The 26,486-nt window shown below is 45.8% G+C and overlaps 1 protein-coding gene across 4 annotated transcripts in view; it reads right to left on the bottom strand.

The window, feature by feature from the left end:
* Nucleotides 1-26,486, bottom strand: part of LOC144178933 (uncharacterized) — a 64,240-nt gene that overhangs the window by 23,446 nt on the left and 14,308 nt on the right. For 2 of the 4 annotated variants that reach the window (XM_077707084.1, XM_077707085.1), the window contains exons 2-4: nt 15,888-16,047; nt 11,424-11,578; nt 2,601-2,792 (exon numbers count right to left, since the gene is read on the bottom strand). In XM_077707084.1, the coding sequence (XP_077563210.1) occupies nt 2,601-2,792; nt 11,424-11,578; nt 15,888-16,047 (507 nt within the window). The remainder of the gene's footprint in view (nt 1-2,600; nt 2,793-11,423; nt 11,579-15,887; nt 16,048-26,486) is intronic. The other 2 variants (XM_077707088.1, XM_077707086.1) reach the window with 2 other exon arrangements.

Here is a 26,486-nt window from a genome sequence, read left to right on the forward strand (position 1 = left end):
GGTACAATGGCAGCGAAGCAGGTAGTGCTTGCGAGGCCGTATCCAGAGTCATGGTCTGCTCGCACTGCAAAAGCCTGCACAAGCGCTGGGGAATCGCAAGCGACGTTTAAACAAATAACTGAAGTTTGGTTTCCGCGTGGCCGAAATTTCGGCAATAGTATTTCAACCGTATCTAAAGATAATTAGATGGTATGATGCTGCATGTAACAGTATTTAGCGTCGAGGTATTACTTCGATTTCGGTGGGCCATAGTTTGGAACAACGAACTGCTCGCTTTACAATGAAATCTCGTTGATACGTTTTTCATGGGAACCGGAAAATAACACGTATTATCCGAAAATTGTAATATAGAAATAGGTTAAAAAGAGAACGAAAATATGCATGCTCCAGCAGCAATTCACTTTTATGGAGCAACATTGAAGTAACTGCTCAATTTGTGCTGCCCTTTTTTCTTTTAAATGTCCAGGAGTAAATCCTTCTAAAACATTCAAAAAGAAGCTGCCGGTTGCTTTGACAGACACTGCGTTGTACGATAATTCATGTCGTGCCGTTAATAGGAAAAGGCAGCTTCTGGATGCTTGAAACTTTTGAATACCAAGGAGATCGCGACGTTGTCAACTGCTTCGCGTATACGACTGACCCGTCGAAGCTCACTCCTGTCGCCCTAACTTCCTTGAACCATGTAAGCAGGATGCTCTTCTTTTGCTAATGCTGCGCACCTCGCGTTTCTTTTACACTTTTCATTTCCAACTGTCCGTCGTTGGCGGAGCGAAAGGAAGTGTCTGATCTAAGTTAAAGACCGTCAATCTAGTTCAAGGGGGTCACAAAGACAAAATTGATGTTCGGTTCACTAGAAAGACTGCTTTTTCCAGAAAACAACATTAAGTGTATAGCAAACTTCAAAAGAAGAATCGGAATATAAAAATGACAGATTAAAAGGTGAGGACTAATCTGATTTGTGCGATTGGCGGCCACGCACACGACGCACCGCCAATAAACATGATTGGGACATTGTAGTGGGGCTTTTAGGTCCGTTTGGATACTATCGCCTGAATGCTAATGCATAGTTATTACACCGAAAAAATCTTTTAGTAGAAGGCTATCGCATGTCACTCTTTCCAATGTTATGCCACTGTAGCAGTACGTTTAAATGTTCAAAATGTCTAGCGTTTTTTTGGGGTTAAGTTGATCGTGTCAGGAATGACACTGATGGAGCTTTCAAAATCTAGAACTTTGAATCTGAACAAAGGTGTATTTTGGCTTCATGGCTCCTTGAGGGCTGTTAATTTGATATAAGTCGGAAGTGAGCTACGGGATCAAAGGCTTTTGAGATGTCGACACAAAAGTCGTCAGTTTGCGTATTGGCGTTCATGCTGAAGTGGCAGCAGCTTCTTGTTTTTCTTTCACACTTTTAAACTTGCTCAAAGTTGCACCAGCCTGGCCTCAATTCTTCGCATCTGTTCAAAAACATGAGTAAATGTCATCCCGAGGACCCAAATTAACTTCTAAGTCACTAGAAAATAACAACAGCAGTGCGAATAGCCGAGCGCAAGCACATGGGGATCGGTACAAAAATCGCTGGACCTTGTGCTACATTTGAAAGGGGCGCTGCACCACAGCTAAATAAATAGTAGTTCCGGTTTTTACGCAAGTACTGGGGCTCAGGTAACTAACCTAAAAAAGCTGAAGCCATGAGCACTGAATAGTTGCCGCCGCGTTGTTCTCGAATACGAAATACCCCGGATGGAGTGGGGGGGGGGGGGGGGGGGGTTGAGCGCGGAGTTTAAACACCGCACTTGCAATGTTAGTAGCTGCAGCTTTCTGCGATTCTCCATAATTCCAGATAATTGATCCAGCTGATTTCAAACTTGACCAGGCGCCAAATTCTCAGGACGGATTCCAAAGGGAACCCAAGGAAAGATGCGATGCGATGCTCCACGTTGCCTGATGGTTGATCTATTGATTGATTGATTGTAAGGTTTAACGCACCGACGCAGCGCAGGCGACGAGGCACACCGTAGTGGAGGGCTTCGGATTAATTTTGACCACCTGGGGATCTTTAACGGGCGCCGAAATCTCCTACACACGGGCGTTTCTGCTTTTCGCCTCCATACGAAAAGCGGCCGCCGCGACCGGGAACCAAACCCGCGCCCTCGTTCTCAGCAGCACAACGCAATAGCCTCTGAGCCACCGCGGTGGGTGATGCTTGATCCAGGTGATGCCAAAATTGGCCAGGTAGAAATTGGGGACGACGTCTTCTGACTGGAATCCTAATTAACGGGAGACCTCTAAGCCGGAGCCAGGTGGCTCAACCACCGAGGTGCGCAGCCTGGAAAAAGCGAAGGATGCGAGTTTTTTTATTGCTCTGGGGGTTTCCAGCCTCTGTGCTCACTTTTCGTCGAGTGCCCTCAACCAAGAGCAGTTTGCAATAACAGTTCGAAGCATGCCTGCCCAAATAACTTAAACTACTAAGTGGCGTGACAGCCGGCAATTATCGTGGCAAGAAAGGTGTGGTTGATGCCATTAGTGGCAAGAAATGGCTTTAACGTTTAAAAGTATTTTCTTTAGCAGCATGTTCAAGATATTTTCTATCCACGCACCTGTATTTGAAGTTCGAAGGTGATCAAACAACGGCACATGAAGACCCAGGTAAGATGAGCTCTTTGAGCAGGGTTGTCTTCACTGCTTCCAACGGTGTCGCGTCTCGTGCCCTTTCGGTAATACTTCTTCACCAATGGGTATAGCAATACAGCAGAGACGATTAAAAGTAGTATCGAAAGTACCAGCCGCACCTGCGTGACACGTTTACCTCAGGGCTCTATACAGGTTTAATACAAAAGCTCCGACTATGTTCTCTAGTTTTATGGAACACAGAGAACACTTAGATAAATTTGTGGAACGAATGAGACCATAATAATGCTGTGAAATGCTTTACAGGCCCGCTCACATAACAAACTTTATAAACGATAAAAAGGGCTGCCGCCCCAAGGAACTTTCACGCGAACACACCCACTCACACATGCACCCACACGCCCACGCACACGTACACACACACACACACGCACGCACACACGCACACGAACACACACACACGCACACACACAGGCACACGCATACACACACACGCACACGCACACCTACACACACTCACACACACGCGTGAACCCACACGCACATGCACACGTACACACACACGCACACGCACACACAAGGGAAGAGAACAGGGGCTTGATTCCTGGGCCAAACCTTGAAAGATGAAGTGCAGTTGATGAGCATATTTTTTAGGATGTTAATAATTGTTGATAAACATTTGCGGCACCTAAAAAATAACTAGCACAGCAGGACAAGTAATTATGTTTCAGTACGTAAATGCAAAATGTGATAATAACCAATTGGCCGCTCTGGCAGGAATGTGGTCTATCCTGTCAACAAAATGGCATCTCACGTATTACTTTGACACACTACATGTCAAATCCAATTGGTATCATCATCATCATCATCACCAGCCTATCTACCCCCCCTGCAGGGCAAAGGCCTCTCCCATTATTCTCCAATTATCTCGGTCCTGTGCCAACTGTGACCAATTTATCCCCGCAAACTTCTTGATCTCATCTGCCCATCTAACTTTCGGCCGCCCCCTGCAACGCTTGCCTTCTCTAGAGATCCACTCTGTTACCCTTAATGACCAGCGGTTATCTTGCCTTCGTATTACATGCCCTGCCCACGTCCATTTCTTCTTCTTAATTTCTACTAATATGTCTTTAACACCAGTTTGCTCCCTGACCCACTCCGCTCTCTTCTTGCCCCTTAATGTTACACCTATCATTTTCCGCTCCATTGCCCGCTGAGTCGTTCTCAATTTCAGTTGAACCCTCTTAGTGAGCCTCCAAGTTTCTGCCCCGTAGGTGAGTACCGGTAAGATGCAGCTGTCATACACTTTCTTCTTCAGCGACAATGGTAGGCTGCTATTCATTATCTGAGAATGTCTGCCATATGCACCCCACCCCATTCTGATCCTTCTAATTATCTCTGCGTCATGGTTGGGATCTGGAGTCACAACTTGGCCTAGGTAGATATATTCGCTTACCACTTCCACTGCCTCGCCACCTATCTCAAACTGCTGTGCTGTCCCGAGGTTATTGATCATTACTTTAGTTTTCTGCATATTAATTTTCAGGCCCACGGTTCTACTCTGTTCGCCCAGTGCGGAAAGCATGCTTTGCAATTTGTCCCCCGAGTTACTTACCAAGGCAACGTCGTAAGCAAATCTGAGGTTACTGAGGTATTCTCCATTAACCCTTACTCCCACCTGTTCCCAATCGAACGTTCTGAATACTTCTTGTAAGCATGCTGTGAATAACATTGGAGAGATTGTGTCTCTTTGTCTGACACCCTTCCTTATAGGTATTTTACTGCTCTCCCTATGGAGGATGATGGTAGCTGTAGACCCACTGTAGATATCCTCTAGTATTCTTACGTATTGCTCATCTACCCCCTGGTTCCGTAATGCCTGAATGACTGCTAGGGTTTCGACCGAGTCAAATGCTTTTTCATAATCTATGAAGGCTATATATAGGGGTTCAGTATACTCAGCGCACTTCTCTATCACCTGATTGATCGTGTGAATATGGTCCATTGTTGAATAACCTTTACGGAACCCTGCTTGTTCTTTAGGTTGACTGAAATCTAAGGTTGCAGAGATTCGGTTAGCGATTACCTTGGTAAATACCTTGTAGACGACTGACAGTAAGCTGATCGGCCTGTAATTTTTCAAGCCCTTCATGTCGCCTTTCTTATGGATTAGGATGATGTTCGCGTTCTTCCAAGATTCCGGTACCATTGCGGTCATTAGACATTGCGTATACAGGTTTGCCAGTTTTTCAAGTACAATTTCTCCGCCATCCTTCAAGAGGTCTGCTGTTATCTGATCCTCACCAGGTGTTTTGCCCCCTTTCATTTCTTTCAAAGCCTTCCTTACTTCTTCGGTCGTTACTGGTGGGATGTCTATCTCCTCTGAACTACTGTCTCGTTCGGCATTATCCTGTATGTCCCGGCTACTGTATAGATCCCTATAGAACTCCTCGGCCACTGTGACTATTTTATCCCTATCTGTGATGACATTGCCTTGCTTATCCTTAAGGGCATACATCTGATTTTTCCCCACGCCAAGACGTCTCTTCACTTCTTTCAAGCTACCTCCGTTCTTTACAGCGTATTCGATCCTCTCTGGACGCTATTCCAGAAGGCCCGAGTTCCGCCTACTCCCGAGTTTACAGCTGCTTGCGTTATGAAAGTAGTTATAGTAAATCATTCGATACACCTCGATCGAAATCGCCGGAATCACGCGCAGCATGTCTAGCTGGCATATTCAGCGCGCTGTATTGGGGCCGCTTTCATTGATAAAGTACGGCTTGTGCTATCTTCTGCATGCAGCACCACCTGAAATCGCTTTGCAATGCTCATTCTCTAGCATAAACTAGATATCCCCACTGCTACTTTGAAATGCCCAGCCTGGCTGTTGGCCACGCCCGGTGCCGGGTGGTCCGCTTTTCTCGGTGTTCAGTTCTTCCACTAAATTATGTTTGCTACGTGGCTTGAGGGTAATCCCAGTGCAGCTTTGTGCAAGCACAAACCAAATAATCAAAGTAGTCCACTGCAGCGGACAGAACGCGCCCCGCCCCTGGCCATCAAATATGGCTTTAGTTTCTTACTAATACATACTAGAGGGAAATCTGGCGCTGTATTCCCGGGCTGCTGGGGGCGGCGCCATTGCAGCTAGCGACGTTCCTCGTCTACTTGGCTTAGTTAGGTGCATTGCTTGTTTTTTGTCTCGAAACCAAAATCAACAAAAATGGGTAACATCGTTTTCATGTTCATCTTGCATGAAGCTTCTATATTATCCCTGACAAATAAATCTTTCTGGAGCTTTAATTCTAGAATAACAAAACAAATTTTATTAATCTTCTGCAGTAATATTGTTGCTTGTTTGCAGCCAGAGGCAACTTTCCAGCCTGTTCGTGAGCCATGCCAAGGACAAGTAGAACGTGCCTGCCCGGTACATGACGGAACGCTCGTTGAAGCGCGGCACCCTTAGACAGTGGCGCCAGATTTCCTTTTAGCGTATATTAGTATGAAACTCTTCATCGCTTCGTTTTACGGCTTGCTTGAGTGTGCACGGCGGGGGCTTATCTGTGATCGTCCTAATCGAGCCAGTCAAGAGCGTGTTTGAACATTGGCGAGTGCGTTTTAGACGTTAAACTTGTGTCATTTGTCATCGAGTGTGTTTTCCGGGTGTATGAAAAAGGCTCCCGTGGGAAAATCGTGTCGTCTTGGCCTCTTTTACGGGCTCGTACAATAGTGGACTGCCGTTCTGAGCACGACTGTGGCACCATTGGCTGACGGTGGCCTGGGGACTTCATTTTAGATGCGACGCATCTCTTGCTCTGAGGCATGTCCCTCCTGCGTCGTTGTCGCGGTGTCCGTCCGCATCCCTCCACCGTTCTCTCCCATAGCTGCGTGCAACGCTCTCACTCCGGCTCATTAGCATACCACAGCTGGCGCGCTTGTTTGGGCGCGCTTCGCTGCGTAACGCTGCATTAACAACTGCTCCGGCGCGCGCAAGTGCGCGCATGCGCGACGCACACCACCTGCGCATGTGCAACTATCCCCCGTTCTTCTCTCCGAGAGCTGTGTGCAACACTCTCACTCCGTCGCATTAGCATAACAACAACAGCTGCGCGCGCGCTTCGCTCCGCTCGCGTCTGCTCCGGTGCGCAAGTGCGCGCATGCGCGACTCTCCTCCGCTGTCTCCTCTCCTTCAGGCGCTGTGAATATAAAGCGGGTAGCACGCTGCGGCGATTCAGTCAGCGCTCGCTCTCGTTCGACTCCACGTGACTTTGCTTGACGACTTCGTGCTTGACTTGATTCTTCCGATGAAGACATGATGGAAGCGACGGTCCCTTCAGCGAGTGGGCTGACACAATTCAATACCAGCGTCAGCGCAAACGCTCAAGGAACGTTACGACCAATTGAACCCCCCGATGTGTCGCATCACATCAGGGTTCCCTCGCGGGAAGATGGGCGTAATTTTTTTTTTGGCTAAGTTCTTGTCGTTGCTAGCACCCACACAAAGTAAACGCCATGAGTGGGTGTGGCTTCAGTTGTTACGCCGGCTCACGAATGGGCTTGGTGCGTTTGACTTACATTAGAACTCGGAGGATACTCGGGCATGGTTTTTCACGGCCGAGTGTAACACGGGACGCCCGTGGTGGACGGTGATGCGGCGTGGTTGATTTTTATGGTCGCCGTTGCCGGCATATTTTTCCCCCGACAGGTCTTTTAAACAAAAGAGGAATTTAGAGCTCGTTTTCATATCTCGAAAAGTGCTGCGCATTGGTTGTGCCATCATCTGGCAACAGTTACCCATTTGCGACGACATAGAGGCGGCTTTCCGTCCATGACAGTCGAGAAGCGAGTGTAGTGTGCGCTGCGGTTTTACGCGACAAACAGCTTCTACAGAAGCGTTGGTGGCCACCGCACCATCGACCGCCACCAGTCAGCCGTCAGCCGGTGTGTGCGCAACCTGTTTCCGAGGTGGTTCGGCGCACATGGCCATCGCACGTTCCTACCACGCATCTATCTGTCTGCCACCGATGCGTGCGTTACAGTTATCGTCTGCTCGCAAAATAGTTTAGAACGAGGCATTGCATAACCATGCGTTTTGTTTATCATCAGCGCGACAGACAGTCTTCCTCGAGGGGTGCGTGACGCGCATTTCTTGTGAAAAGGTGGCTGGCAGGATAGCTTATACGTATTACATATACTGTGAAGGAGGCAGTTCACTCATTGATAGCCGGTTGAGGTGGTTTATTCACACGGGTGAAGTCGATATGAACGCAGGTCCGAACGCTGATATAACCCAGCTCGTTTCTCGCGCATGTTGTTGTTGTTGTTCCTTCACTATATTGGCGCATACCCAATCAGGGGATCGTCCAAACATCAGTCGCTAATTCGAATGAGATTACTGCCTAGGTGGATGATTCGAGGAAAAGTTAGAAAGTTTTGGAAGCTTTTTTCTTCTTGTGTTTGAGGAATCGAGTATGGAAATTACCTTACAGGGTTCATCTTCTTCCCCTGGCACATCCTTGGCACATCCTTGGCGTCTGGATTGGACATGATCCTACCGTCCTCTTCCACATGGTTGATGCTGGTACGGCTCATACCCCGATAGATTGATAGCCTCTTGCATCTGTTCATTATCCTCGCTACAATACAATCAACGGCGCGTGCCTATTGTCAGAGGCGACTTTTACACATTGCAACCGGTTTTGTTCAGCGTCACCGTGGTATGGCAGCAAGCAGAGCACGGAAAGCGAGTAAAGGGGAGAGCTAAAAAAATAAAGTAATCGCCTCACGCCAGAGGGAGGGTAAGCGGGAGTGGGAAGGGCGCGAAGAAAGAGAAGGTTGTGAGTGGATTGCACTTTATGGAAAAAAAAAATGACTGCGGAGAGCTTCTTTTAACAAGAGCGGTGAAGAGTGAAATGCAATAAATAAACAAATCTGACAATTTGTTGTTCTTGTTGCTATTCCTTCATTGGTAAAACATGGCCACTAGGAGGATTGGTGCGCAATTGGGAGCTTTGAGGGATTAACGTGCCTGGTTCGCAAAATTCATAAAACTGTGAATTTGAAAAGTAAAAGTTGTAGAATGGTGCGTGCAGCGTAAAGCTTGAACGTGATGTCGCGGGGTAGGACAGGTGCACACCACCCTCGCAGAACCCCGATTCTAGGGAGGCCATAGAGATAATATACTGACTCTAGAGGGAAAGCGCGCCGCTGAGCCAATGCATTGGAACCGTACGACACACAGTGGCAGACATGATACAACGATTTGAAGGTTGCCAGCTGAGCTTTTGCTTACTGAAAACGGCGAAAGCGATGGGTTGTAATCTGGCACCGTGCTACTGTGGCGTTTCCGCGTCCGGCTAGCAGAGCATGCCGGAATTAATTGTAACATGGCGGACCGCTGACCACGCGGGTTTTCTGTAGGCGGCGTCGACAGCATTGCGTAGTTTATCTCCTGTGGGTAGGTAACCCACGTGTTTTCGGTTTAGCGTACGTGTGACTTATATGTACCGAGACTATTTGAGCAAGATGTGGCAACGCTCACACAACACTTGCGTGCAAGCTCGAATGCGACTGATCGCATGCGCGAGGACGCCAAGGAGTCAGCTGATCCGTACTGGGCGCACAGAAAAATGAATCTCCGTATGATCTCTGTGCATTTTTGCGCTGTGCCGCTTTATTTGCCATTCTGTGACATATTGCGAGTCGCTCAATGCTTTTCAAACGAAGTGAAGTGAACTGTGGCTTTAGCTCAATGTAAAACCTTTATTGACACACACACACACAAAAACATCGCATTGGCCAACGCTGATAATGCCGGTGAGTCGCGGCGCTTTGAAGCACAGGAACAAAAGAGCGCGGTCGATCGCAGGCCAACGCAGTGGAAGAATGCATGCCAAGGGAGTATGCGAAATACAGTGCGTGGCGTGTACCGTTTTCCTTTCTGTCTGTATTCGTCAAGTTCTAGCTGCTTTCCACCACTTCAAAGGGAAAGCTTGCGGGACTGAACGGGCAGTATTGAATGGGCAGTAATCTACCGCACAGAGCGCGCGAGGAGAGACCACTGACTTACTGACTTATTGTGACTGATTAAAAAAGAAACCGCATTTCGTTACCTATTTTTTCGTTCTACCTTCACGAATGATTGCGCGAAAGTTCAAAGCACGAAGAGCTGTAAGAAGGTCCATGAATAAAACTGGAACCGAACGATTATAAAGCTCCTTTTATTTCTCTTCCAACGGGAACGATCGCTGGCTGCCACAACGTAGCCTGTAGTGAACTTGCGGTACTCAAGGTCACATCGGAATCGCTGTTCCGGCGTCAGTTCAGAGGCAATAGATAGGGTGCTTAACGTGAAGAAAAAATGACAGCCTCGCAAGCGCCCGGGGAGGTACTTGCTCAGCGCGTGCATCCGAGTTGTATAACTTGTATTACACGTTTTGCACGCACGCAGATCTGAACCGGAGACTGCACAAACACACTGCGTAAGTCAGGCACCAGGGCCTCGCAACTTCCTAGCACACTTAAAAAAATCGAAACCAAAACTGAACTACGCACTTACTCTTTCTCCAATAAATTGGAGCTTAATTAGACTAAAAGTTTGTAATGAAGCTAGTTTTAATTACTGAGGCAATAATTTGTAACTATTTTGCTTGAGTTCTTTGTTTTAGTTAAATAATTACCGCAGAACTTTTCAGAATGCTGAATACAATTGATCTGGCAACCATGAAAATTGTATCATGTCAGCGCCCACGATTCGTACGGTCTCGGAGCTCGCTTTACCCCCCTGAGGGAGGCTATGGCGTGTTACAGTCTGCTCGCACACTAAGACCAAGAAATGAAATAGAATAAACTGACGCAAGCACGTAATAGCAGAAAAGAAGCCGTTTAAAGTAATCCGCGCCAAAAGGCAAAGAAACGACAGTAAAAAAAGCGCAAGTACAATGTAAAATAAGTTACGCATCGCCAGGCTATCGCCTTAAAAGCACGTAGGCAGACTGGACCGCGCCGAGGAAATTTTGTGTAGCGAATCGGAGGGTTTCGATAACGTAATACGAGCAGCAACTGTTTTGAATGTGACGCGCTTCCATACCCGCTTGTTTGTATTTTTTTTTTGGTAGTCGGCCATAGGCACGTGATTGCACGGTCTGCCACAGACGGCAAAAACTACTTCTTAGGACGACAAATTAAAAACAAAAAAGTCATATGAACGCCTGGAATAAAAAATAAAATGAACTTTGTAGTGAAATACAGATTAATAAAGTAAAAGTACACTAAAATAAATTAGTTGGATTCGCTTGCCCCAGTAGCCACCGGTGCTGCAGTGGAACGAGAGAACGCACTGAAAGATGCGCCACGCCCTAGTGGCGCTTTTGTGCGCGCTGCCCTGGACCGATTACGCCACCTCAATCATCTGCAAATATCATGAATCGCATTTTTAAAGCGTTGTAACCATGCCCCAAAGTATTATCATGAGCTTATTATTATGACTACAGCTCCGCCTTGTCCTAGTTTCGCTCAAACTCAGGCCTTCTGGAACAGCACCGCTGGTCATGCAAAGAACACGATAAATGTTTTCTGAGTATATTCTTTTTGACTTCATCACCTTTGGTAGAACGAAAGAAGCTCACCATTTCCGGTTTTTAAGGTCCTCCTATGGCCCCACAAAAATATGTTTTTTAACCGTTTTTGCTCTTCTATTTTGCTTTGGCAACTTAGACCATGAGGGAAAGTAGCTGTCCTTGTTGTGCCCATTGAAAAATCATTGAACACCTTTAGGACACATTTGAAGTAATCACCTTGATGCCAGTTGTTTCTTCTACAAAGTAACTGGTGAAACTTTCCCACTGGATGTACGTATAAATTCCATGAGCAGAGCTGGTGACGAAGTTGGCAACAAGATGAGGCCAGCTCTCCGTGTGTACGCCGTGGACAATGTGGAAGATGCAAAACACTGAAAAGTAAAAGGAAAGCCAAAACCACTCTGCGCCCAATAAAGAAATGCAATACCAAAACAATGCGTTCAAATCACAGACCATAACATATATATATATATATATATATATATATATATATATATATATATATATATATATATATATATATATATATATATATTCTGGAGGTCGTGGGTTCGGATTATACCGAGCGGGCATTTTTTCTCCACTTTCATTCTTTCTTTCATAATTGTTTATGTGTTTCAATGACCTACCACATCCTCCCCTTTGCTTTCCAAGGTGTTCGTGGCTGCCAACCCTTATTTCTGTCTTATATATATATATATAGTCGTGACGTGGAGTCCTTAGTTGCTGCAGGAATACGCACAAAGTAGAAGTACGCTCTTCGGAGACTTTATTTCCAACGTTTCGACCTGAGACAGGTCTTCCTCAGGAATGAAAGCTTTGGGTAAAATCGTACGGACTCAGAGTGGGGGCGGCGCCCCGAAACACAAGCCACATGGGAAACAAACACACAAACGACCACAAACAGCACACAGAGCTTATTCTGCCAAAGACAGGCGAAAAAAAGCCTTCAAAAAAAAAAAAAGGCGAAAGGAAGAGGGAGGAACAAGGTGGCAAGGAGGAGGCAAGAAAGAGGCAAGGAGGAACACACTGCATGAACGCGGGTTGTGGGGATAACAGAAAATGCGACGAGTTCACGGGTGGCGAAAGGCCCAAAAACATCCGGTGTCTCCGGGAGGCACCCGTGAACTCGTCGCATTTTCTGTTATCCCCACAACCCGCGTTCATGCAGTGTGTTCCTCCTTGCCTCTTTCTTGCCTCCTCCTTGCCACCTTGTTCCTCCCTCTTCCTTTCGCCTTTTTTTTTTTGAAGGCTTTTTTTCGCCTGTCTTTGGCAGAATAAGTTCTGTATGCTGTTTGTGGTCGTTTGTGTGTTTGTTTCCCATGTGGCTTGTGTTTCGGGGCGCCGCCCCCACTCTGAGTCCGTACGATTTTACCCAAAGCTTTCATTCCTGAGGAAGACCTGCCTCAGGTCGAAACGTTGGAAATAAAGTCTCCGAAGAGCGTACTTCTACTTTGTGTATATATATATATATATATATATATATATATATATATATATATATATATATATATATAGTATAAGTAAAGAGTCGGATACACAGCAAGAACAATAACAAACAAGGTTTACTTACGCAGCGGCAACGGGACTTGCCTTCATCAGAGTAAAGTTACATGATTTTGCACAGCAAAATCATGTAACTTTACTTTGATGAAGGCAAGTCCCGTTGCCGCTACCTAAGTAAACCTTGTTTGCTATTGTTCTTGCTGTGTATCCGACTCTTTACTTATACTATTTCTGCGCGCTTTGTGAGTTTATCTTTCTGTAGATTTATATATATATATGTATAGTCTGAACAGATAAAAACTCACACAGAGCGCGAAAAAACTAAGGTTAGTAGAGACAGAGACAAACGAGAAAGACGTAGGCAATAGAAATAAGTTTACTGACGTTTCAGGGAGAGGACTCCCTTTCTTCTCTCCCTGAAAGGGAGACCTCTCCTTGAAACATCAGTAAACTTATTTCTATTTTCTACGTCTTTCTCGTTTGTCTCTGTCTCTACTAACCTTATATATATATATATATATATATATATATATATATATATATATATATATATATATATATATATATATATATATATATATATATATATATATATATATATATATATATATATATATATATATATATATATATATATATATATATATATATATATACCCAACGGGGAGGAACAGTGACACAAAGGGGCAAAGCCTACATAATCTCAGAAAAGAGGGAATTAAATGTAAAAAATACCACAAAATATTTTGTTTATTCGACCTCGGAAAAAAAGTTAGTTATGCCAACTAACGAAGCAGGCAGGTGGTTTTACTCATGACTCGTTTTCTGGAAACAACAAGAAGAATTCGAGTAGGTGACAATGTCTTGGTGTCGAATGTGACAATGTGACAATGGTAGAGGCATTCAGATCAAAGGGTGTTGCTTGTAGGTAGCGTAATTTGAGTACCCCGTTATGGCGATGAGCGTTATGAAAGAGAAACATGCGAGACAGGTTTCTACGAGTGGATAGGAAGGTGAGGTTCAAACTGGGTTTTACAGAAGTTGCGCTGCACGTACGGCGATAGGCAGAAGGTATAAATCTTGCGGAACAGCGTCGTACCACTTTAAGGTGGTTAGTTAATGCAATATAGCCAGGATGACACAATGATGAAGCTTATGCTACGGTAAAAGACGTTAGTTATAACTGCTGTTTAAGGAATACATCGCTAAAAAAAGTCGCGGTATATATTCAAGTATGCGGTTAGCTTTAGGAGCTATGAGGTCAACGTGACGAAAAATGTGACGAGACCCGGACAAATGGTTTGTCATGTGCACATACCCGACAACCGACTTTAGCGGGGGAACCTAACAACAATTGGAACAAGTAACTCTTTACGTAAACTCTCAAACTTCACATTTCTATATGTTAGTGTCTCCACGACAGTGATTTCATGAAGGAGTAGTAAAATTATGTTTAATTGAAGGCATTTAACATCAGCGAAAAGTCATTTTTACGCACAGAACTGAGTCATCAGCAAGAAGACAATTAGAATCAAGAAATAAAACTAGGTAAGTCATTATGTGAATCAAGAATATTAGGGTCCTTGCAGAAAACCCTGAAACATACCTGAGTACACTATTTCCTTAGGGCAGTCAGCTTTGGTAATAGACGCAAATGGCGTTCAGTTTATCAGGGAAATTACGTTCGCTTTTCGACAGCATAAAAAGTACGGCACCTACCAGGCGCCACAGCTCATTTCAGTCTCCCAGATTTGATCCTGACCGTAGGCGATCGGCGTTGCTCTATTTGCAAGCGAGACTGCAGTGATGTTTATTACTTGCGTACACCTAGTCGACACCTACAGGTACTCCTGAAATTCTCTGAATTTTAGAACGATGCATAGATAAGTGACGATATCGGCAGCAGTGCCAGTTGTCCCACCAAGTGAAAGCCCCAGTGGAGTACGAATATGTGCGAAATAGAAGCAAATTAATGCCATGTCGATACACTGATACACTGAACGATATTTTCGACGCAAGGAGTCAGCTGACCAAAAGTGAAATATTGCGCAAGCGAATGAATCGATTCCTGATTGGATTCCAGCTGCCTGATTCCTTCATTCCTTGAACTACTAAGCTAAAACATTTACTCTTTCATACAAGTAACATTGTTTCGTTGACTTCCATTCTGCAGTAACTGTTCCTCTATTCGTAAAAGTTTCCTTACCACCTTCACTTATCAGGTATTTACGCTCCGTGACGTCAGTTACAGATAACCTAGTGAAGGAACCGCGCATAGCCAATAAATGTAATTTCGTTACTGACCACCATTTCACCAGAATAAATTGTGAGTAAAGCTGTTTGCTATTGTGCACAAAATGTACCATGATTTTTCCACATTAAGCGACTATCATGTTTTGTATGCTGTATGTTCTTTATTATTACTTGCCTGCCTATCTGATTCGTTTACACTTCAGTCAGGATGCCAAGAATGCGCAGTACGACAATACAGACCGCGCAGAGTTTCTTGGCATGTGCACTGCCGCATGGTGCAAGAAATCTTTCTTGATGGGGACATTAATTCACTTGTTGTGTTTGGTCCCACGACGAGTACCGCTTATTGGCGAAACTATTTCTTTTTTAGGGCGCAGCCCCTTGGCGGCCGTCTCTGCGCTGATCCGCTTTGTCGGTGCAACCGAGTGAACGATTGCAAGGTCGACGAGTGAAAGAAAAAGCAAACAATGAAAGAAAGCAAAGGAGGAGAGTGTCGTGAAATTGGGAGGGGAGGGTGGTTCGCCGTGGCGCCGAGAACCAGCTCTCCCCGAAAGTGTGCAGTGGAGAAGGGGGCAGTATGCTGTGCCCGCACGAGGCGCTCGTCAGCGCAACGCCGGCGAAAATGCGAGGGGGGCGTGCGGGTGACGAAGGAGTGCGTTCGCTTGAGACGCAGTTCGCGGTCCCTTCCTGAGACGCACTTCGCGCCGCCGGTGCAGAGGCTCATCATCGCTGCCGTCGAGAGAACTCACGAGTGAGCGCTGCCTCAGAGCACTGCTGCTGCGCCAAGATATCGCATTAGGGTGTATTGTAATCGCCAGCCCATTTTTAACCTGTACGCAAGAGCCGAGTAGATAGGCCACAAACAGTAAAGTGACCTGTGCATGATGTACCGCATATACGTGAATAAAATTTCAAACTTACCTAATGTCACTGCCATGATGATGGCAAAGGTGTAATCATCCAGATGTGTGGGCCATGTCCCCAATTTGTAAAGAGTAAAACCCAGGGACCCCAGCCTGAGAACCAGAGAAAGGCAGTAGAAACTCGCTTCGGACTTTGAAAAATCTTTCCAGTGCCTGTACTGCAAGAAAGAAAAACAAGATATACTTTGTTAGTACGATATTATCACATTAATAAGTTGGCCTTACTAAGGGAATAAGCTGTTACTGCCGTTATCAATGTTAATTTGTTAAAAGCGTTGAAGAGAAGCTCGCACCTGGAGCTTCATTGTCATGCACAAATGACATGAAATTTCTTCGTGTGTGCAGCTCCAGTCACAAGTACCTACAGCATGATAGCGGCGGCCCAGTAGTCACTCAAGCTGACGAAGTATCGCCATTGATGAAAAAAGAAACTGAGCAACACGGGCTGCTGCTGGCAGATGCCGTCCATCGCTGCGCCCGCATTTCCTGGCTCGGTTTGAACCCCCCGATTGCGTGTGTTCAAAGTTTCCTGCAGTTGGCTGTTGAGGCATTTGTAGACTGATCAAAAAATTTAAGCCATTCCACTCAATGTGAAAGCTGTCGGAAGTGCAAAGCAGGGATTCACCATAATGGGCCGTACCGCCGTCATCCGCTGACTGCTACCAGCGTATGCAATTCAAATTTCCTGCCTTCGCAGTGCTCGCGCGCCCCCTGTCTGAAACTGCGCCAGAAGGACTTCTGTTCTTTTTGTGCTTGCATTAATTTCGCACGCTGGAGCTGTTTTGCGTCATTTAGAACGCGTAATTTTTTTCCTGGGTGGCTGGAGCCTTTCTGCGTCATTACGAAGCGCCTTTTTTTTTTTTTTTTTTTTTTGCGCGGCTGGAGCCTTTCTGCGGCGTTTCGAACGCTCCATTTTCTTCTTGCGCGTGAAGCCTTTCTGCGCCATTTCCAACGCGCCATTTTTTTGTCGTGCGCGGCCGCTTTTTTCGCTTACTATCCTAAAAACCAACGCAACGAGCGTTCCTAACTAAATGAACAAGGGCGCTGCGGGTTAGTTACGTATGTTTTTCCTCTAATGTACCAATAGTTTTCTTTGCCCGAAACAACAGGGAGATGTAGGAGAAGTTCCAGCGCTTCACGAGTTTTGAACGCTTATGCCTATATAAGCCGCTTGGCTTTCAAAGCCAGTGGGGTACGCCGCTAACAACAGCGTTACCAGGGGAAGCCCTGTTGCTCTACTTGGGTCCAGCGAGCGAGCTACGACGACTAGGCGAGTGCTTAAGTGTCCTGCACTTAAAAATTCGATCATTGTACAATTGCAATTATAAACAGGCCGAATCACAGCGTTTTCCTTTTCCCGAACGCGACCAGTAACCCCTCCTGTGATAACCCGCGCGCATTCACGGGCGCTCTAAAACTGCGCATAACACATACGTTTGCGTACACGTGGTTTCTGGTTTTCCAAGAAGTTTGAAATTTTGGGTATTTAACATTTCGAAGTCACACCTTCGATATTAAGCGCGCGCAGTGAGGGCTCCCGAATAAATTCGACCGCCTTTTGATCTTGAATGTGCAATAAAATCTTGGCCATTTTGACTTATCGCCTCCATTCGAAAAGCAGCCACCGGGCCCTGGGTCGAAGCCACGTTCCTGAGGTACGGAGCCCTACACGATAGCTCGTGAGCCACCACGGTGGGTCCTGTTTGGTGTTCCAAGAGTTCTAGACCCCGGCGACAGTTTAGTTCAACCTTGTCTTGATCACATAAAAATGGGTAACATGAATTTGCGGCTGCAGTATGCGGAGGATTTTTAGTGGGTAGGTAACTGGGTCGGTGCGATTTTACAAAAAAAGGACATTGAGAACAGCCGAGTCCAAGAGAAAAAAAAAACGAAGAAAAAGACATTCCACTCTTAGAAGGTGCTGCAAACAAAACTGTGTAAAATACAAATCCAAGTCTTGTTGAGAGAATGTACACGTATTTATTATTCTCATCATTCGCTTTGGAATCGTGATTACTCAATGAGATTTGGAAGGTATAGAGTCTTTCCGTAGCAGGCAAACATGGACCAGTTCATTTCTGTTCCCAAAAGCCCAACACATTAGCAGCACACAGGAATTCTCTAACATTTGCAGCTTCACTATGAAGTAGTTGATATGAAAAGTAAATGAAAGGATAGCCGTATGAGATAGTTACCTCGTAGCCCGATTTAAGTTCGGATAAAACAAGATTTACTGCCGTTCCTCGCTTGCAGCGCCATGAAGTTGACTTTGCCGCAAAGCGTTTTTGCACCCGCAGGAAAAAAAGAAGAGCCGCGCATCTGCTCGTGATGCTGCATATGTAGCGGAAAGACGATAGTTTTTGCCACCTCTGCCACGTACCTCTCCTGTCTCACCCGCCCACCCCTCTCGCGATTCCCTGTGTGTCTCGGTCCCGTGATGGAGGTTTGTCGCTTCTGTTCAAGAGGTTCGACGAGTCAAAAGGTCCAACGAGTCAAAAGCTCAAATTGTCAAGTGGCAGCCATGCGAAGGGGTCCAATGAGTCAGAAGTTCAAAAGGTGCAACGCGTTGAGAGGTCCAACGAACTTTATTTTTAATGCCTAGCATTCTTTCGGGCGAGTACCCCTTTAGCCAGGACGGTGTAACGCCCTGCATTGCGACAAAAATGCAGATTTGGCGGAACAAGTTTACACGTTAGAATAGCGTAAATGGAGATAATTGGTCGGACTGAATATTGAACGACCAAGAAATGATAAAGTTAGAACATTTTCACAAAATTGATCTCACAAAATAAAAAAATATGAAACTGATCCGTCTCAGCCCAAAATCGAGGAATAAACAAAGATGTCCGCGAAAGAATGTTCAAATCAACAGTAGCCAAAATGGCGAACCGTGTAACGCCGTCAACTTCCACAAAAATGCAGATTTGGCGGAAGTAACACCTTGAATTATAGCGTAAATTGAGATAATTCATCGGACAGACTTATAAAAAACAAAAAGAAATTAAAAATAAAAATTACACCATCTTCCCGTAGGGGAACCCTGTGTATGCGAAGCAGCCATGGGGTCGACTGAAGTTCCTAATAGTTGTCAGTTTGTCGTTTCCGTTGAAGTTCAGCTTCGCGAGCCTTCGTTGTATCAGTAGCTTCTTGACGTAGTTTGAATGCGTGAAGGACATAAGGCGACTTCGTAGCAGATGCTCTCGGATAGGTTCGTAGAGCAGTGGAAGAGCGCCACGTAAACTCCCGTTTCGGCCAGAGAGCCGTGGGATCGAAACTGGGCCCCGCCTAACCATTTCTTTTTATAGTGGACTGCGCTGACGTCAGCCAAAACGCTGACGGGGCTGAACAGACGCGCATGAGCACAGAGTGCGGACGGCGGACAACGACAACGAGGGAAGAAGGGACACAGCCCCGAGCTTGAGATGCTTCGCATCTAAAACAAACACAAAGATTTCGCGGGTCAGAGCAAAGTTTTCGCCCTGTCAGGGTTCGAGTCCCGCAGCCGGACCACGGTGAGTTTCGGGTTTCTGGGAAAGCTGGGCTGTCTGTTCTTAGTTATTTTACTTCGTCGGTTTTCTTGAGGTGATTTGTTACATCCTGGATTTCTCGACTCCTTGGACTTTTTGACTGGCCTTAGGCGTGTCAAAAGGTCCACGGTGAGTCAAGAGATCCGATGATGCATACATACATACATACATACGTACATACATACAGGCATACATAGATACGTACGTACGTAAGTACGTACATACATACATACATACATACATACATACATACATACATGCATACTTACGTACGTACATACATAAGTACATACATACATACACACGCACACATACATACATACATACATACATACACACATACACACATACATACATACAGACATTCATACATATATACATACACACATACACACATACACACATACATACATACATACGTACATACATACATACATACATACACACATACATGCATACGTACGTACATACGTACATACGTGCATACATACACACACATACATACGTACATACATACACACATACATACAAGCATACATACATACATACATACGTACATACATACATACATACATACGTACAGACGTACATACATACATACATACATACATACATACATACATACATACATACATACATACATACATGCATGCATACATACATACATACATACATACATACATACACACATACATACATACATACATACATGCCTACATACATACATACATACATGCATACATACATACATACATACATACGTACGTACATACGTACAGACGTACATACATACATACATACATACATGCATACATACATACATACATACATACCGAGAGACAGGCCGACATAGACAGAGGCGGATCAAAATTTTCGCATTTGAGGAGCCAAATACACACTATCATCTTTGTAATACACGGAACCCCAGCTTGTGGTGATTACAAAATTGGACCATATTTATATGTCAAATAGCATCAATGAAATAAATCTGTTATGGACGAGTTCGGTACATGTTCCGCGCTCAAGTCCATGTATTGAACCCCTTCTGTCAGGAAAACGAGCGTCCCGTTTTGTGCTATAACCGTGTGGTCTCCATCGAAATTATTCACCGAGGGAGACAAGGATTTGCCTTCTTCCTCAAAGCAGGACGAGTGCGTTGTCATTGATGGACCGGAGAAATGCGACGAACAGAAGCCGTATGCAGCTTCCATGTGAAACTAAGCAGTTTATTCTGCATAGCGTTATAAACAAAACCCGAATGGAAGTCCTGATTCGATATCCAATTATAGCCAGAGTCAATGGGCCTCACCAATGCCTTCCTAGCCTTCCTATATCTGGCCCACGAGTCAAAACATTTCGAGAGTGGCCCATCCGCTCCACCTTGTGTAATCCAATCGTACGCGCACTTCGTTGTGCGATATCATGTACTGTGTGTAGTTATATGTTGAGTTCCAGGCAGATTTGAACATTGAAGGAAAGTCCATTCTCTCACACTTACTTTCAGATCTAAGCGGCCGTGTGATTTCGCAGGCAGATGTTTTGTGTAATGGTCAAAGTAATTTTATGTGGTAGCGAGAAAGCATTTTTTAGTTGTAGATTGTCTGATGGTTGAAAGCAGAAATTATAATTTCGGTGAGGACTTTAGAGCCATATCAAAAAACGAAAGCGTAGCAATCTACCTGATAAACAAACCTTTCGGGGAGAAAACTATCCCAAGATCAAAGAGGAAGGCTCGTCTCGATCGGCCGGTTGATGAAGACAAAAGCATCGCTCCCTGGCGATGTCGTTTACGTTTCGTCTAGAAGGCCTAACAGAATTTATCAGCCGCCTTAATCTGTTCTGGTAAATAACCAGCGACGCCTGCGACTGGCGGCCCACGCATTACGGCGACAGAAGAGAACTGAAATTTAAAAGGAAGACCAGCGACTTGTCTTGACGACTGCACCGCCACCCCGAGGATCCGAAGGAAAACAGAGGCGGAAACGCTTGGAAAGCCGACCAACAAAGGAGGATGTGAATGTAGACAGTGCTGAGACGTACAAGATTGAGGTTCAATCATGTCTTGAACGGTGTGGAACCCGTTGGTGAACGCGTGCTAATAGCACACACGCCGGGAAGTTTGTTTTCCCACCCTTCGCTCTATGAAAAGCCTCTCTGCCTCACACTAACGCGCAAGGCATGAAAGTAGTGTAGCTGTACGCAACCTTAACGACCATCACGAAGGTTTTAGCCCACTATTGCAGCCAATTCACTTCATCGCTGACGCAATGATTTTTACTCAGTCATTGTTGCTATAAGTGTGAGCTTCCATTTTTTTGGAAGTGACAATTATTGGACATCACCTTGGAGGGGTGTACGGTGTGACGCGTCTTTATCAAAGACGTGTGGGTTCGAGTTAGTAATCAATAATAAAATTTTCCAGCACGATTATTTAGACGATGGACGAACGGGATCGAGACAAGCGCTTGTCTCTGTTCCGTTCGAGTGTCTTTCTCGCTCCTGGCAAGTGTTCACGATTACGGCGAATGCTGCAGTTTCTTTGGGCTTATCGTGGCCAACCTCCCTAAGTGGGTATTATTGGCTTGACAAACATCGCTAGGGACGCTGGGCGGTCGCCGTGAGGCACGCACAGATGAACGCTCGGAATTTTCTTGGTTTTGATAACGGCCGGGCGGTCGCCGCAAAGTCCGCGCTAAGCTGCGCGCGCTGGGCAGTTGCGTGCTATTTTTAACTGTGGACACGAAACATTGTGCTAAAATGCACTGTTAAAATGTTAGAATATACGGAACCTTAATAATGTTCATTTGTGTTTGGCTGTATTTGATTGTTGTAGTGCTACGTTCAGCGCTCGAAGTGGAATCGAGTGGGCGGACGCAAAGGGGTCGGCACTATCAATGTGACCGAGAGGGGCCAATGAAGGCCGCCGCTTGATAAAACTTAGGCGGTGTTTTGCAATTTTTGCATGATTTTGGGCGGAAATATATCGTGGTACAGAGTTGGAGACCTTACAAATGCACGTGCTCTGGGTGTTGCGTGTCCACTTCTCCAGCCTTGTTTGGCATGCTCAATCGCCTCGCCGCAAGAGTGCCTGGAGCCTCGGCGTAACAGTTTTCGAAGGGCAGCGCTAACTCTAAAAGGGCGCTGTTCGTAATAGAGAGACTCGGCATACCGTTGTTTTTTTTTCTTACAGAAACGGTTACGTTTTGACATTTACGAAATACTGTGGCTAGCGCGAATCAAGAACACCAAACGGTTTATTAACAAGTCTAAAAATCTTCATTCCTGCTCACCAAATCCTGTTATGCAAGTAGTGGAAATTTACAATCTAGTCCCTACGTAATCGTGAAAAAGCGTTGTTTTGGTTAATAAAATAAAATATAATTATTTTTTTAATTACTGCACGCATCTTATGTACATCTTTTAAAAAGCCTGTTTATGACGCCGCCATCTCTTTAAACAGTTGGCGCGAAATATTGTTCACTAGAATTTCCCTGTACGCTAAGGATTTTGGCATACAATCAGTAAATTATTGTGCAAGAGTTACGTAAGATCACACATTACGATGTTCAGCACTATTTAGGTTGGAAACAATTAAAAAGCTAAACAACTTATTTGACCTATTTGAGGTGGCCGAGACATAGCACAATGAGGCGCCGCCATATTGGTGGCTCTGATGGCACTGCTTGATTGACCCGCCGCGGCGGCTCAGTGGCTAAGGCGTTGTTCTGCTGAGCACGAGGGCACGGGTTCAATTCCCGGCCACGGCCGCCGCTTTCTGCTGGAGGGGAAAAGCAAAAATGCCAGTGTGTACGAGATTTCGGCGCACGTTAAAGATCCCCAGGTGGTCAAAATTAATCCGGAGACCTCCCCACTACGGCGCGCCATATCGCCTGCGTTGCGTCGGCGCGTTAAAGGAGCCATGAAGAGAAAACAAAAGTTTGTTTTATTCGAAAGATTAGGTGTTTCATAGTACCCCAAGCACTTTCCCCGAAGCAAATGGTGCTTTATTCACTGAGAAATAAGGCAATTTAAGCCAAAATTTTCAATCTCCCGCTAAATTGCACATTTCGTGACGTGAACAATAGCGTCATACGAGCCGGTCCATGAAACAGATACTTAGTATGTGGACTCCATATAGCACCCACACGCGGAAGTCAGACAGGGACCGGAACTTGTGCCGAAACCGAGACGGCGGCCATTTTAAAAATACTAGTAAAACCTAGTGCACCCGCAGCCCTAGTCAGGGAATCGCCTGATCCGGAGGACAAAACTCTCGCCGAGGAGCTCGGGCTTGCATTTAACAACCTCACACCACTTGAACGCTCAATGCTTCTAAGTGCACGAGCGGCAGGAGTTGTGGGATACGGGGATGGACCGGAAAGCGACCATTCTGCTATAGTCACAACAGACGAATGCCGAGCCGTCGGCGCCGCTGTCTCGTCAGCCCCGTCGCGACGGACGAATACAGGCTGGTACGTATGTGCCGTATTTTTATTACGGTTAATAATAGTTCAATTTCAGTAGCAGTATCGCTTATGCCAGTTGGCCGGTGTCGTGTATGGAAAGCCGTTCGCGCGAGCTCTCCGCTCCGACTAGAAAGATACGAGCGTCAATGCGCGGTGTTTACAGTATTTTTTTTCCAAGCTCAGAGCGCTTTGACGAAGTCGGCGACGAGCGCCAGCATGTTCCAGGAGTGAGCTAACGTAAGGGTCCCTGCCGTAATCACTTCGTCGGAAATGAATCGAGCACACTCGTACGTCCTTTAGCTCCCTTTCTTCTCCGTTTGCAAAGTTCACACAACGTAGCCACTTGCTTCGCCGAGGTTCGTCGTTGGGCAGCACATGAAAGGAGATCTTCTCAACGGTGGGGATGTCGCACTCCCTCGACGATTTGCCCGTACTACATGGGCATTTCACAACGCAGCAACGAAATTTCAATGTAAAGTGCTCGAACAAACTGAGGTTTTCAGTGGTTGTAAACTGGAAACGAGCTCGTAACGACAGCAGCAAGCCAACACCATTCCGAAACTTCTGCGACGACTGGCACTATCTCGTCGCTGCTTACTGTTCCTTACTCCCCTCGTTTCTATTTTTACCTTTGCTGGTTATCGATATGACGGCCAACCTCCTGTCAAGGGATTAAGATACCAAGCAAGGTCGCGGCTGTACGTGCTGGAACGGTTCGTTGGCCCCGAAGAGCCTCGAACCCGAAAATTCGTCTGCGCGACGGCGAGATGTCGAGATCGGCCGGCGGCAGTTTCGTACACATTGGCGTACACGTTTGCGTGCTTGTTCAGAACTTCAACCGTTTACTCCACCGTTCTTAGTGTCATAAAAGGAATGTGCAGTATGTTTATCGGGCATATAGCTCACTATGCAGACTGGTAAGCCCTGCCTAACTTGCGTTTGCTTTTGCCGGCCTCCGCCAATCGCAGAGCATTCTCGTGTGACATCATAGGTTCTGTTGCGGAAATGAGCTGGTGGGTCGCATGGTCATTCCCTTTTTTCCTAATTATGTAGGTTATTTGAGCGAAGTTTGTGTTAAAAGTGGTGTGAGTATGGTTCTAACGAAGCAATCTTTCGAATGAACCAAACTTGTGTTTTCTCTTCATGGCTCCTTTAAACCCTACAATCAATCAATCAGCACTGCTCGTTTCACATTCTTCTTGGCATCCTCTAAAAGACGTGATAGATGCACAATATAACTTATGATTACTTTTATTGTCGATAACAAGGTCATGCAGCCAGAAGGGTGCATTTGGTGTGAAAGTATTGCTGTAAAGCTTCATCGGGGCAGGAAGCCCGGTGGTGGGGCGAAAACCTGCGCCGATATCTTCTGCTCTCGGTAACTGCTTGCCCATGCGCCGTTGACTTTTGCATGCAGAGTGGACGGAAACATAAACATGGTAACGGTATTCCAAAGCTCAAGGCGCCGGCAGATGAGAGAAGCGGCGCCGGCAGAGCAAACGTCATCCACCATGCGCAGGCGTGGCATCCTGTCGTCGCGACGGCGCCTGGCGGCCACCACCTTGAGGGGTGCATCGTTTATGACCGGAGCTGTAGGGCACGCAACGCTGCACATGTTAAACCGAGTCGTTGCCGGAAAGTCGCCGGCGCGTCGGAACCAGCATGCAGTTAGCCTGCCGGACCGTTACATTTCGGCACCCCACGGAACCCACTGTCTGTCTGTCTGTCTGTGCAAGTGAGTGCGAGTGGAGAGCGAAAGCGCTAGTGAGTGCATCAGGAATAATATATGTTTAGTAAGGGCCAGTGAGTGGTTTGTATTTTGCTGAGGTGCGTACGTAAGACGTCTCGGCTTTTCCCGTTGCGAACAGATTTATCTGGTATATTTGCCACAGAATGCTGTCGTATTAAAATTGATGCTTCCGTGCCCCGCGCAGCATGCAGAGAATAAAATGGTAGAGTTACCAACAAGATGTTGAAATACCTTCGTTTTGATTTTATTGAAGAAAGGAAGTGGTTTATTTATTTTTATTTATTTAAACATTCGCCAGCTTCTCGGAGCAATACCCGGAGTTGGGGTAGGTACAAAATATCTATTCAGAAGCCGATATGCAACAACACATGTATAAAAATAAAACAAACAATTTGGCCCACTTTCAGAACCGGGCGCGGGATAGGAAAAGCAAGACCCCAATAGAATTTTAACAGAGTATGTGGAATTCAACATACGTGTAACTTTATACACACAAAATAAACATATCGTCGCACATACACGTGCACATCAAATAACGCCCGTTTTTACACCTAAACAAAAATACGCAAAAATGCACATAAGATTTTAAAGGAGGCTTGGATCAGTGCTCTTCAAATTCTGCCAAAATTTATTGACCAAAGGGAACGCACACTGCCTGGCAATGAGTTCTATACTTTTATGCTGCGAGGGAAAAAAAGTTTAAACGAATTGAAGCGTGCACGATACGGGGCTCGACGTTAGGATAGTTTCGTACACATTATGCACACTAAAAACAGCGCAGAGACAAGGACGCAAGAAGGACGGAAGCGCTCTAGTTTGTCACGTCTTCCGTCCTAGCCACTGGGCTATTTTTA

This window comes from Haemaphysalis longicornis, unplaced genomic scaffold (genome assembly GCF_048455015.1).
Source record: "Haemaphysalis longicornis isolate Haplotype H1 unplaced genomic scaffold, Haemaphysalis longicornis Haplotype H1 scaffold_4, whole genome shotgun sequence".
Classification (NCBI taxonomy): Eukaryota; Metazoa; Arthropoda; class Arachnida; order Ixodida; family Ixodidae; genus Haemaphysalis; species Haemaphysalis longicornis.